Source organism: Cyprinodon tularosa, unplaced genomic scaffold (genome assembly GCF_016077235.1).
Source record: "Cyprinodon tularosa strain WSP-4 unplaced genomic scaffold, ASM1607723v1 ctg86, whole genome shotgun sequence".
NCBI classification, from domain to species: Eukaryota; Metazoa; Chordata; class Actinopteri; order Cyprinodontiformes; family Cyprinodontidae; genus Cyprinodon; species Cyprinodon tularosa.
This window is the reverse complement of record NW_024039629.1, coordinates 1,577,620-1,590,115: the sequence shown is the minus strand read 5'-3', so window position 1 is coordinate 1,590,115 and position 12,496 is coordinate 1,577,620. Positions and strand designations below refer to the sequence as shown.

At 35.7% G+C, this 12,496-nt stretch overlaps 1 protein-coding gene across 1 annotated transcript in view; it reads right to left on the bottom strand.

Annotated features, from left to right (window-relative positions):
• si (sucrase-isomaltase (alpha-glucosidase)) overlaps positions 1-12,496 on the bottom strand; it is a 72,929-nt gene that overhangs the window by 10,978 nt on the left and 49,455 nt on the right. The window contains exons 35-41 of the mRNA XM_038273165.1: positions 11,965-12,078; positions 11,771-11,861; positions 11,506-11,644; positions 7,951-8,084; positions 7,786-7,820; positions 7,086-7,202; positions 503-651 (exon numbers count right to left, since the gene is read on the bottom strand). Of these exons, the coding sequence (XP_038129093.1) occupies positions 503-651; positions 7,086-7,202; positions 7,786-7,820; positions 7,951-8,084; positions 11,506-11,644; positions 11,771-11,861; positions 11,965-12,078 (779 nt within the window). The remainder of the gene's footprint in view (positions 1-502; positions 652-7,085; positions 7,203-7,785; positions 7,821-7,950; positions 8,085-11,505; positions 11,645-11,770; positions 11,862-11,964; positions 12,079-12,496) is intronic.

Below are 12,496 nucleotides of genomic sequence, written 5' to 3'. Positions count from 1 at the left end.
AAGAAGCTATTAATCCTGACAGAGAAGGCTTGATACCAAAGCTTACTCATGCATCCTTAGCCCCAACGCTGTTCAAACACTTATACCAGAATTCAGTGATTTCAAGATGCAAGCCAAATAACCCTGCCAGACTCATTCTGGCAGCTTCTTAAATACCATCTGTGACTTTATAGGAGTCTCTTCAGATGAATAAATACATCTTTTTCGAACTATTTCCAACAGTCTCATCTGGGAGCTGCCAAGTGCAACCACAGGCCTCTGACAAATGGCTTTGAGACAGAAATAAAATCTCTTAGAGTTCAAAGCTTTTTTTCATTTTAGCTCTTGGTAGTGAACTTCTCAAATCCCCACCTATTCAACGAAAAAAAATTTTTTTCGTTGAATAGGTTCGAAAAATGAAACAATATTGTTTCGTTGAAAGATAAATACAATATAAGCATTGAAAATATTATTGCAAGCTATGATGAACAAAAGTGTGAACAAATGTAGCATTTTGGCTTACTCGTGCAGTAACGGTCTGACAACTGTGTTTCCTTTAGTGTGTGCCTCAAACATCAGCTCGTACAGGTAAGGCAAGAGAGTATAACGGATGTTCAAGACATCTCGGGAGATATTGGCAAATCTTTCATCCCAGGCAACAGGATCTTGTCTCTACCAAAAAGGAAGTGCAGAAATATGTGGATGAAGACATGTTAATTAGAAAATTAATACAAAATATAGGTGTGTATTTAAGACAAAAACATTTATATGAATTTTAAAATGCTGTACTTGTATAATACTTTTAGTATTTTAACCTCAGCCTAATCATTTTCTGTTTCATATGTACTTAATTTTCTTTGCTCAGTGGCTGTTCTAGAGAACTTTACATGCGGGGACACAAGAGGTAAAAAGCTCTCCAGGCAGTGTGGTTTGGCTGGATTTCTTTATGAAAATACATAAAATAGTTTGTATGTAAACAAAATCTAAAAAAATGAACAAAAAAACAATGCTTTAGTGTGTCATTTTCTTTTTGATGAAACTTGAATTGAAACAATTTTAGATATGAGTTAATGAATGAAGAAAAAACAAGTGAAGAACTTAAATTATGAGAAAGGACTAATTTTATTCATATGTTTCACAAATTCCTAAGTAGTTGATTGTTGTGCTGTGCGGCAAGACATCTAAAAAAGACAATCACATGTAATATATTTGTTCCGAAAATAATTATAATTCGGGTAGGTGAGGGGGGCAAAGCCTTAGAACAGGGAGGAATGTTGGACAGCCTTTTCCCTGTCCTGTAGATCCACCCCAGTCTTGGGTTCATTCTCTGTTCTGGTCATTTGTGATCTAAAACATGGGTGACATACTGTAACAACTGTGTATTTTCCATCAGCAACCAGAGCTTTTTACTTCTTCATAAATCATTCCTAAGTAAAATTGCCTTGCAAAAGTAACCCTGACCCTTAAGGTTTTCAAAGCTCTGTTGCTGCACAACACAGTTAGTTCAAGAAATTAAGTAACAGGCCACCATGAATACCTTTTAAGTAAAAGTTAAATTATATATTTTTAATATCTTACAAAAAATGTAAACCTGTTGAAATAGTTCATGTTTAATTTTGAGGGATTCAGTTTGTTTGCTTCCATGAGAGCTGCAAGGCTTATCTCATTATATTCTGTTTTTACATGTTTTTTGTTTTTTTTTGGCTTTCTGGTTTTAACTCTTCCATAGCTGTGTTTACTTCTCAATTATATTCCAATAACTTAGCATATATATATATTTTTTTGTGATCCTTTTCTGTGTTTCCTGATTTACATGGAACCAGTGTCTCAGCTCCCTGCACTTCCCTTCTCTTATCTGCTTATTGAATCTGTTCACCTGTCCAGCAGCTAAATAAATACTACTACTAAGTCTGTGTTCCTTTCTGTTTTTGCTATTGCCACATTTCTGTATTTTCTATTACAATCTTCCTTTCTTGGAGGTTTTGGATTTATCTACAATTTTAACGCAACAGTTTATTTTCACCTGCTTCCCTCTTGCTTCTTATTTGCATTTAGGTCACATACTTCATAGTGACATGACAGCTAGTCTTCTCGATATTTGTGTAGACAACAGTAATACGATTTACAAAGTAGCTCAACTCCAAACAGAATGGACAGAGAACAGCAAATGTGGCCGTCGCATTCTGCCAAATGTTTCAAAGTGGGGGATGTTATTTTGAGGGGGATGTGCATCCTCGGTTTTATGCTATTAATAAAAAGGTTTAAAATTATTTAAAATGTTTTTTTTGTTTTGTTTTGTGTTTTTAGGAAACATTTTTCAGCTCTTTGAAACAGTAGTACATTTGTTGCTGTTAAAAATATATAAAAAAAACAAGTCATTTTCCTCACTTGACAAATATGCAAAACTTATATTTCCTATCCAATAATATTTTGAACATATGGCAATGCGTTGACATGTGCGACATAAAATGTAAATAAGTTCCCTAGAATTTGATAACAGTAGGAAATTAGCAACAGTTAAGCAGTCTCTCCAGCAGAGAAGGGCAGTTAAAGAGCACAGGATGTACTGAGATTTTTCTGCAGATGGAGGCAAATCTAAAATTGTTCACTGCTCATTATAAAATTGCACTCATTTCCAGGGACTGCAGTGTGGACAATAATCAATCTGGTCAAGTTCACACATGTAAACACACACACCCTCCATCATGTGGAATATTAACTGAAGCGTGTCAAGACCGTATGTTACTCCTTATGATGCCTCTTTAGTGTGGTGTGTATCAGATATGCAAACAGCCGGTATTCTGTAGAAGTATTCATATATATATATATATTTATATATACACACACAAACCTTAACAGTCAGCAAACAAACAACTGATATTAATTTCTTATTTACCTCAGTGACAATGCTGAAAGTGACGATACGTCTGGCAATGATATTTAACTGAAGCTCACTGGTCATTGAGTAAAGGCCTAATTTCATGTGACTTAATACAGCCAGTTTCCATTCTTGTATGACCTTAAAGATCGACTAAATTATTATTTCACTTTCCATGTAAAATTACACACTTCTAATTAGCAGGAGAGCAAAGGAGTTCTGCTTGCCTCACATTTGGTGAGCCCTTTTCTGCCCTAATGCTGAACAATCAAATGGGTTGGAAAGTGATATTTAGATTTAGGCTGTAAGCATTCACTTCTAAAATACAAAGAGAGAGGAAAATAAAGTATTCTATATCAAGTTTGAACCTATTTGTTAAATTATTTATATGCCAGATATATATTTTTTGCAAATAACTGTTTTGACTGCTGTTCTAACTTAAATGTTTTATGATCACACATAATCCTTTTCTATTATAATTTTTTTTAAATGCTTAAACAGAAAATGCATTATATTTAACAAATTAAATAAAACTAACATCATTTATATCTTTACATTTCCAGAATAAGCAACTATGAATTCCTTGGTGTAGTGGTGTTTTTGTGAACGATGAAATAATTTTGTGAACTGACAAACTAAACATGGATCTTTAATGACGAAAACATGACGAGTCATGGGTGTGATTTTTTTGTTGATGGGAAGAAACGGGATGAAAGCATTAGTAGGTGGTCTGTCAGACATTTAAAAACGCTGTTACTGTAACTGTTAGTCAAAAGCTTAGAAGTGTCAGCTTTGTTCCTGTGTCCTGTTTGGTCATGCATTTGGTCATACCTGGCGTGCAGCTGTGCACACTTAGCATGGCCGCAGATTGACCATGGTCCAGTACTGCGCTCCAATCGAACAAACTCTGTTCTTCCAGCTGTGCTTGCGAAGAAATCCATCTTTGCGCGCTTAGCTCTGAGTGTGTGCTTTGTGCGCAACACTGATGGTTCACTATTAGCAGTATGGCTCTTCCTGCCCTCGCTACTTAACAACCTATATTAAATATAGGGTTAAATCCAAAGCAAATACTTAACTGCACACAGTTTATTTTTGGATAGAAACCTTGATGAAAAGGTACATAGTATACTGCTCTCGCAGTTCTTGTTTCTTTCTATTCAAACATAATCTAAATGTTTGCTTTTATTGTCATTAAAACAATACCGTATTACAATTTCATTATACAGCAATGTTTGAAGGTTCTGTATGTTAATTTTTATATCAGACCATTGGGCATTTAAATCTACCTTAACTCATGAGCAGTGGCCACCAAGGGGTAAATTCTTAGAGGTAAAGACAAATTTGCCAAAGTAAGAATGTTTTTTTTTTTTTTGCCCTGTTTTTTTGTTTGATCTGTGTAATACATAATTCATAGTAGATAAGGAAGTATTTACTTTGGGATGGAAACCTTGTATGTCTAAAATAATTCCTTTATTGTAAATTTTGTTAGTTTATCTGCCTGTTATTTTAAACAATAGGATGTAGAACTAGACCTGATATTTTTCATAACTTTTGTGAGACACTTTTGTATAAATTAGGACATTAATTAATAACCAGTTTATCTGAATTCTAGAAATCCAAGTTTTCTGCCCAACAGCAATGATGAACTGCATCGCACCATTGTATCTCCAGCAATTATAGTAGTTAGACAAGAGCTGTCAGTCTGATAAGGAACCTGGTTATTATTTGATATTATAAAGTTTAGCTGTTTTATGAATTGCAACATAAAACTGACTAAAACCTTTTAACGTTTTACTCGACTTAAATTGGACAAAATCCATCACATATAGACATACTGACTAGAATGTGGTTAAAACTAATAATATTTTGTTCTGAAGATGAAAATTAAGCCTGAATCTAAGATGACTGTCAAAATAACACTGCTTTGGTGAGATGAATATTTTACATTTTTACATAAAAACACAATAAAGAAAATAAATTTGAGATCCAAAAAATAATGAGCAGATTTAGCTAACAACAACACTGAAATTCTGAAGAAACGCCCATTTTTTAACTTTTGATAAATAATGTTGAAATTCATATAATTGAGGAAGGTATGAAATCTGATTACTGTGATAACCCCATGGTATGTTATGAAAAATGAACTGAAATGTGCTGCATTTCAGTCTGCTTGTCAACTTGCTTAATTAACTGGGCTCTGATTTGACCGTGGAGCCAGCAGTGTTTGGCCAGTATACTAAAATTATCTGGAGGTCAGTGCTGAAAGTCTGTCTGAGGGCAAAGAGAGTGTGATGGGAATGACTCTGCAAAAATTCCCTCTACTTTGCCTCCACAGTATCTGACTATGCAAAGCATATCTGTTTCTGTCTGTCTGTCTGACTGTCCATCTATACACACTTATGTATATATATATATATATATATATATATATATATATATATATATATATATATATATATATATATATATATATATATATATACATATATATATACACACACAAGCAAACACTCCCACATCTCTCTTGTTATCGGCCTCAAGGTTACTCTCTTCACATGTCGAAAATATTGTACAACTTGCAGAATTGTTGTTTTTCAAACTATGGTATAGAGTTATTTCTCCCACCGTTTATTGTTATATTCTCTTTGTGTTAGCTGAAGTACCTTTCTGTTTCATAAATATTTTCCCTCTTCTGTTTTATTTATATTTTTTCTTGTATAATCCTCATATCTCTTTCCTAGTCATCTTTATATTATGGATCAAAGAGCAATAATAAGAAATAATTAATTTTACTTAGGTTTTAATTTATGTTGCAATGCTATTATTTCTTCATATTCATTTTTTTTTTCCATTTTTTCCCTTTCAAATATCTGCTTTTTTTGTCAGTTTTAGCCTCTGTTGTAAAACAAATTTTCACTATTACATGATTATAATCAAATTATCCATGTAGAATGTGTGTTTAATGTGCAGGTAGGGTTTTGCACTGTGTTAGATCACCTTGAGAATTCAATTACATCTTCACTACATGTCGTTAAAAAGCACAGACATGGACACACACACAGTCATTCAGGTGCCCTGTCTAGTACTGCAGACTCTGGTGTGGAGAAATTTCACCCTATGGGATCGATCTCTGGATAGGCGTTATTGGATTTCTCAGATGTGTTCCAACGTTCTTAAAGGTCACCACTAAAATGAATGCCAACAACACCAGACAACCAAACAAGTCTTTTTTCATGTGTTGCTGTGGGTGTAGGTATGTATGTAAGACCCAAATTAAGAGAGACACCATATGGGAAACAGGTGGTTAAGTTGATAAGGTCTAGATCGTTGCTTAAGTGTGTTTAAAAAACGTAATTCAAAGGCTGAATTAGATATCTAAGTGGACAAGCATTGGGTAAACAAACACAACAGTTTGGATCTTTTGAAGTGGTCTTCTGTTGACTTGTTATCAGCAATTTAGACCTCCTATTGAAGTCTGGGGTTATTTACACCAAATAACATCAGACCTGCTACAATACATGTAGACCCCACGAGGAGATGACAGAAAATATTAAATAGACAAGACCAAGAATATTTCATAGATTTTTCTTTTTTTAAGACTAAGTATACATTTTTATTTCTTTTTCTATGTTTGTAAATATAATAAAGTCTGTTTTAAAACATCTTAAATCAGCATATGATCATTCTGTCCAGATCTGGCTGAGATTTATTAAATAAGGTAGAAACTAAACAACTTGTTTTGCCATGCAAAGTGCTTCCTGTAGGGACTTCCCCCACTTGTTACCTCTCTGCCCCTTTCCTTTCTGATTACTGTCAATAAAGGTCACCAGTACCAAAAAACATTATGGAAGAAAAGCTTTGAAAGTGACTTCAACTAGATCACTAGACCATAATGTAAATAGGAGACGGCCTGAATGTATAAAGTGATTTTCCTTAGTCATTCTGACGACTCTATAGCAAATATATACGTATTAATTCATTATCTATCAGTAAAAGGTTAAGCTCTCTGAGCCGATTAGATAAAAGCATATGGACCCTTAGCTAAACCTTTGGTTGTCAAGCTCTGCAGCTAAATATAGAATCAGACAACTAACAGTACATTCTGGGTTTGACCAAAGTGGAAAAAAAAGTTCAGTTTTGTTGTCACATTAGATGATACAGGATAAAAAGCACATTACTGTTTGGTTTTTTTAATATCTATTTTAGAAGTGTTTTTCAAATAGCTTACCGGGTTGCCCTTGCCATTGTGGTTACGTGAATATGGATAGAAGGCACCAAGCTGCATCCACCGAAGACACAACTCATATTCAGATGGGTTAAAGAATCCACATATGTCCGCACCAGTCTACAAACAACAAAATGAACAGAAAATGCATCAGAGAGCAGTTTTAACCTCACAGAGTACCTTGCAATGATAACAATAGAGATCACTTCTCTTTTGTTGCCAGCAATGTGTTTTTTGAGTGTATTTACATGTTTTGACCTTATTGCTAAACCAGGAGCATGCAAATGATTCTCCATTAAAATGGTCAATACCATGTCAGATTACGATTATTCCTAGACATATTGAGATGATGAGATGGGACAGAATAATACATGAGGAAGAGGCAGGAACAGAAACAAATAAAACAAGGTCGAAAGGGTGAAAGAGCAGAGTCAAAGCATCTCCACACGAGTTTGAAAGCGTAAGTTACTTCATGCTCAATTGATAACAGACTTTATAGATTATGACAGACTTGCTCAAACTCTTGCAGATGGGGTAGGGTTTATAATGACAGGTTTCAAATATTATTTAGAGATGTCCTTTGATCAGTAGGTCGAGCAAACAAAATCAGATCACTTAAGCTGCTGTAATCCATTTAGAAAGAACAAGGTCAGATCAATAAGATTATGTCTGGTCATAGCTAAGATCAGATATTGATACTTACGTAAGGAATGCCAAACAGACTGAATTCCATCATGCCTGCAGGAAAATAGGAGATGCTTTATCTAGCTTCTGCATGGTCCTGATACAGTCAGATTAAAGGCTACCAACTGCAATCAGCTATTATGGACAAGAAGCTACAGCTTATACAGTCTGGATCTGGACATACCTATGATGGATTTGTATAACTGATCCCAGCTGGCGTTGTTGTCTCCCAGCCAATGTCCTGCCCATTGCCCACTGGTTGGGTAGGTAGACCTTGTCACAACTATTCCTCTTTTACCAGTCACACTAAGCAACGCACTGCATAAAGAAAGAATATTTGAAAGAAAAAAAAAGATATCAGTGGAATAGTATGTTCCTTAATTCATAACAATGATACATTTAATGTAATACACTGATGAATATTTGTATTTGAAATATTGAGTCACAAGAAATTAATCAGTCCCTAAGTTACAGTTGATGCCCTCAGTGCCTGAGAAAAAACATTTTATTTCTGATTAAGTTTCTACACTTTTTAGAGCAGATACCACTGAGTAAATACCATAATGAAATGTAATTGTACCATAATGAAATAATTGTTTTTCCTGATACTACTTATTTATTCACTGTATCACAGGAAGAAAGAAAAGAAAATGCTGAAAATTTACATTGCTTTGCATATTTCAAGTTTTTCTTTTTTTTTTCTCTTTGAGTATTGAGTTGAAGTCAGACATCCAGAAGAAAAACCTCTAAACTCCAAGTCCAAAATAGCTGTCATGGAATCAAAATATAACAGCTCTAATAAACAGTTTGTTCAAACCTCTTGTGGTTCCTAATCATAAAAAGGTAAATCTTAAAAAAAAATATATATATAGGCTATATATATTTTTCAATTCATGAAATGTTTTAAAGGGAGAGAGAGAGATACAAAATTGACTAGCATTCCTCTCATTATTTAGCTTGGTTAGGGCCCTGTCGCACCTTGGCAAATTTTTGGTGTATATATAGCGTATTCATAATGAGTCCAGAGTGAATGTCTAGCGACAGCCTTACTTATGCATAACGCACGGCAGCGTAATGCCCATGAAATGTCACAAGAAAGTGTCCTGATGTGAGCAGTGATGCGCTCTGAGTCACCTGGTCTGCATAAAAAGATTTATTTGATTGTGGTATTAACCTAGCTGCTGTTTACCACCCGCCAAAAAGAAAATAAATAAAAGAAAGAATAAGAATGTTTGCAATCAGAGCAGATTAAGCGTCATATTTGCAAGGAAGTATGTTGGTCGTGGCCATTGGCTTGAGTGCAGGGAAGATCCATCACACTCACCTTAACGCACACCCTATGATGGGGAGGAAGTCTGGAGAGAACTGATGGTTTCCTCCTGTGAACCCCCTTTTATGACAAAACTCTGCCAATATGCCATTAAACAGTTGCTGTACGTTGGAAACACGTTCAGCGGTCGTCTGGAACACGTCAAATATGTTGATATGCATTGAAAATAAGTTCTTGATATGTTACGCATATCATAGGTTTTGGATAAGCTAGACACCAGAACGTATGAGTAACTTACACTTAACGCAAGTCAACGATCAGATAACCTACTTGTAACTTATGGCCCATGTATCGCATACGCTTGCATACATTGGAATATTTAGCTCAAAATTTTCTGATGTACTGTACGTGTTTCAAGCGTGTGTCAAGCGTACTTCAGCGTGCTCATAACTTATACAAAACGTACCCATAACTTATCCAATGTATGCCAACGTTTTTGCCAGATTTTCTGCACGTCAGGCATAAGCAGGTCTAAATCGCCATGGTGTGACAGGGGCTTTAGTAGGGGCAAAAGTTTCCTTTGAATTCTTAACTAGAATATGTTGGTTTATTTGGGTTCAATGTTATTCAGAGATCTATATTCTGACTCAAAGATAAATTGATCAAAAAACAAATTGTTGCTGCCATTTAGACGTATTTGCACTGTTCCAATTAATTCACCACAATTTTCACCTTGTAAAAAGCCGATCCTAAAATCCAGTTTTGGTACCACTAAATACCAAGAAAATTATAATTTGTCTTAAATAACTTGAAGAACTAAGGCCATAACTACTTAATTCTGTAGTGTAAAAAATTAAAATCTTTTACAGGGACCAACAGGCTTTTACACTGTCAATTATTTCATTACAGTTTGATGAGACCAGGATAGACTGGCATATATAACTCCTAACACTGGGTTTTTTCCTTTATGTTTCTTCCACTTACCGGTAGATTTTCTTTTCCCTTTTGTTAATGGTAGGATTAATTGACATTATAGTGGTTCTTTGCTATGCAGTAAACTTATATTGATTGAAAGGAAACCGATGTTATTACCAGTGTTGGGCACGTTACTTTGAAAAAGTAATTAGTTATAGTTACTAGTTACTTCTCCCAAAAAGTAACTGAGTTACTAACTGAGTTACTCCACAATAAAAGTAACTAGTTACTAGTAAAAGTAACTATTGCGTTACTTTTGCGTTTCACGCCCCCGTATCCCCCCACCTTCTCGCCGTGTGTTTCCAAAGCCAGCTGAATAGAGTGGATGACAAAGACAAGAACCTGACAGTTTAGCATTTATTGCAACTCAACGTAAATGACATCAGGGGGGAACGCGATGTGAAGTTTTTTAACAGGGCATTCAGATCTGGTGAAATTAATAACTGGGGATGTCTAATTCTGAAATCCTGTGTGTTTGGGTTGTTATAGATACTGCAACATCTTTCTATCCATCTATCTATCTAGATGTATACTCTGTGTGTGACATAAAATATGGACCTCCATCCCTGCCACAAAGGCCAGCAAATAATGTTTAAAATAAAAAATACAGTAGGTTGAAAAGGCAGAGTATCCATCCATCCATCCATCCATCCATCCATCCATCCATCCATCCATCCATCCATCCATCCATCCATCCATCCATCCATCCATCCATCCATCCATCCATCCATCCATCCATATTTCTCCCTTTCATTTGATCGTTCACGCTCTCCAAATTTCTCCTGTGGTGCGAGCACAGGGCGACTGTTGCGCGCCTTTAGCGAGCATGCGCGTTTCCTGTCGCTTGCGCGGTGAATCGTGCCGCCTGCGCTGTGCGGAGATGCAGGGGAAACCGTATCTGATGGGGAAACGCAGCTCGGCGTAACACCGGTATTTCCATCAGGAAAACGCTGTTTTGCTGCTGGAGTCATTCTCACTCTCCATCTCTCTGTGTGTGCTGTATGTTAACACCCGCCAGCAGAAACACCCACCTACCCAACTGACAGACGGAATCTCACTATACATCAGCCAATCTCATCCTCCCCTCTCTCATGACAAGGCGCGCACCTCTGGATGACCTAAAAAATAATCTTTAATATCTCTTAAACAAAAGTAGCACAAACAATTTTTTTTTCTGCACAAATCTGCACTAACGTTGCACTAACCATTCAGTCTATTTGCAGAGTTTTTTGACGTGGGTGGGCTGTCACCTTCACGCAGCTGCGCACGAGTCCTATCATGAAAAAAGGTTCATTGTTTGACCTGAGTAACGCGCAGTAACGGGGTGTCTGCAATGGTAACTGCGTTATAGTTACAGTCAAAGTAATTAGTTAGATTACTCGTTACTAAAACAAGGTAACGGCGTTAGTAACGCCGTTACTTTCAACGCCGTTAGTCCCATCACTGGTTATTACACATGATATGATCAGGAAACATGAGAACATATACACTTACTCATAGGTAGGTTTGGTGTGAGACCATCCATAGAGGTTGTGGACGTCGTAATGCTTGACTCTCTTTCCATTGCTAAGTATTTGTTCACTGTTCATACATAGAGTCTTGTGGTTCAAGCCCATATGTTGGGACTCCAGAGCTGAGTGGCACAAATACAAAGCACATATACACAGAGGAATTCACACAGTGTATTTTGAAGTTCTTATTCTGTATATAAAATATCTTTAGAAAATAACAAAGAACAAAAAGATTCTTTGTTTCTTACGGGGCATATATGGAGGGTTCTCTAGTAGGGGATTACCCAGGCATTTTCCACCAACTGTGCCATGGACAAAACTTGCAGGTTCATTCATGTCCTTCAGATAAAAGACAGATCGGAATGTATAAAATGGTACTTAAATCCAAAGGATAGCTTTGCAATGGTCATGGAAACACTGTGAATTTATTAGTTATACTCACAATCCAAATGCCATCAAACTTCAGTTTTCCATAAAATTCACTAATTTCTTGTTTCCACCATGCTGCAGTACTAGTACGGAAGAAGTCTGGGAATGCAGTGTATGCACGATAGAGCTGGATGAAATAATCAAATGTTAAAATGATTAAAGTATTCCTTGCAATAATTTACACTGGCCTACATTTAGAATTATGTCATAATGCTATGTTAATGAAAAGTGTTAGAACATAACTAAAGATGGAGTTTAAGTAACAGAGTTAGGTTCCCCAGGCTTCCCAAGGCACCGTACAAACATGCCACTCAAGATTCTTCTTAGAGACAGATTTACAAAAGAAAATAAAACATTATTTCTAATTTGATAGAAATTATTGCTCTGTAAACTTAATTTTCATGGCTAACATCTTTCAAAATACTATAATTATAAAATACTATAAACCCTGAAAAAATCAGCAGGTTTTGTAAGCCAAAACAAGGCTTTCTTTGGTCCACTCTGTAAAGACTCAATGCTATTTCTGACATTTTGAATAAAAAAAA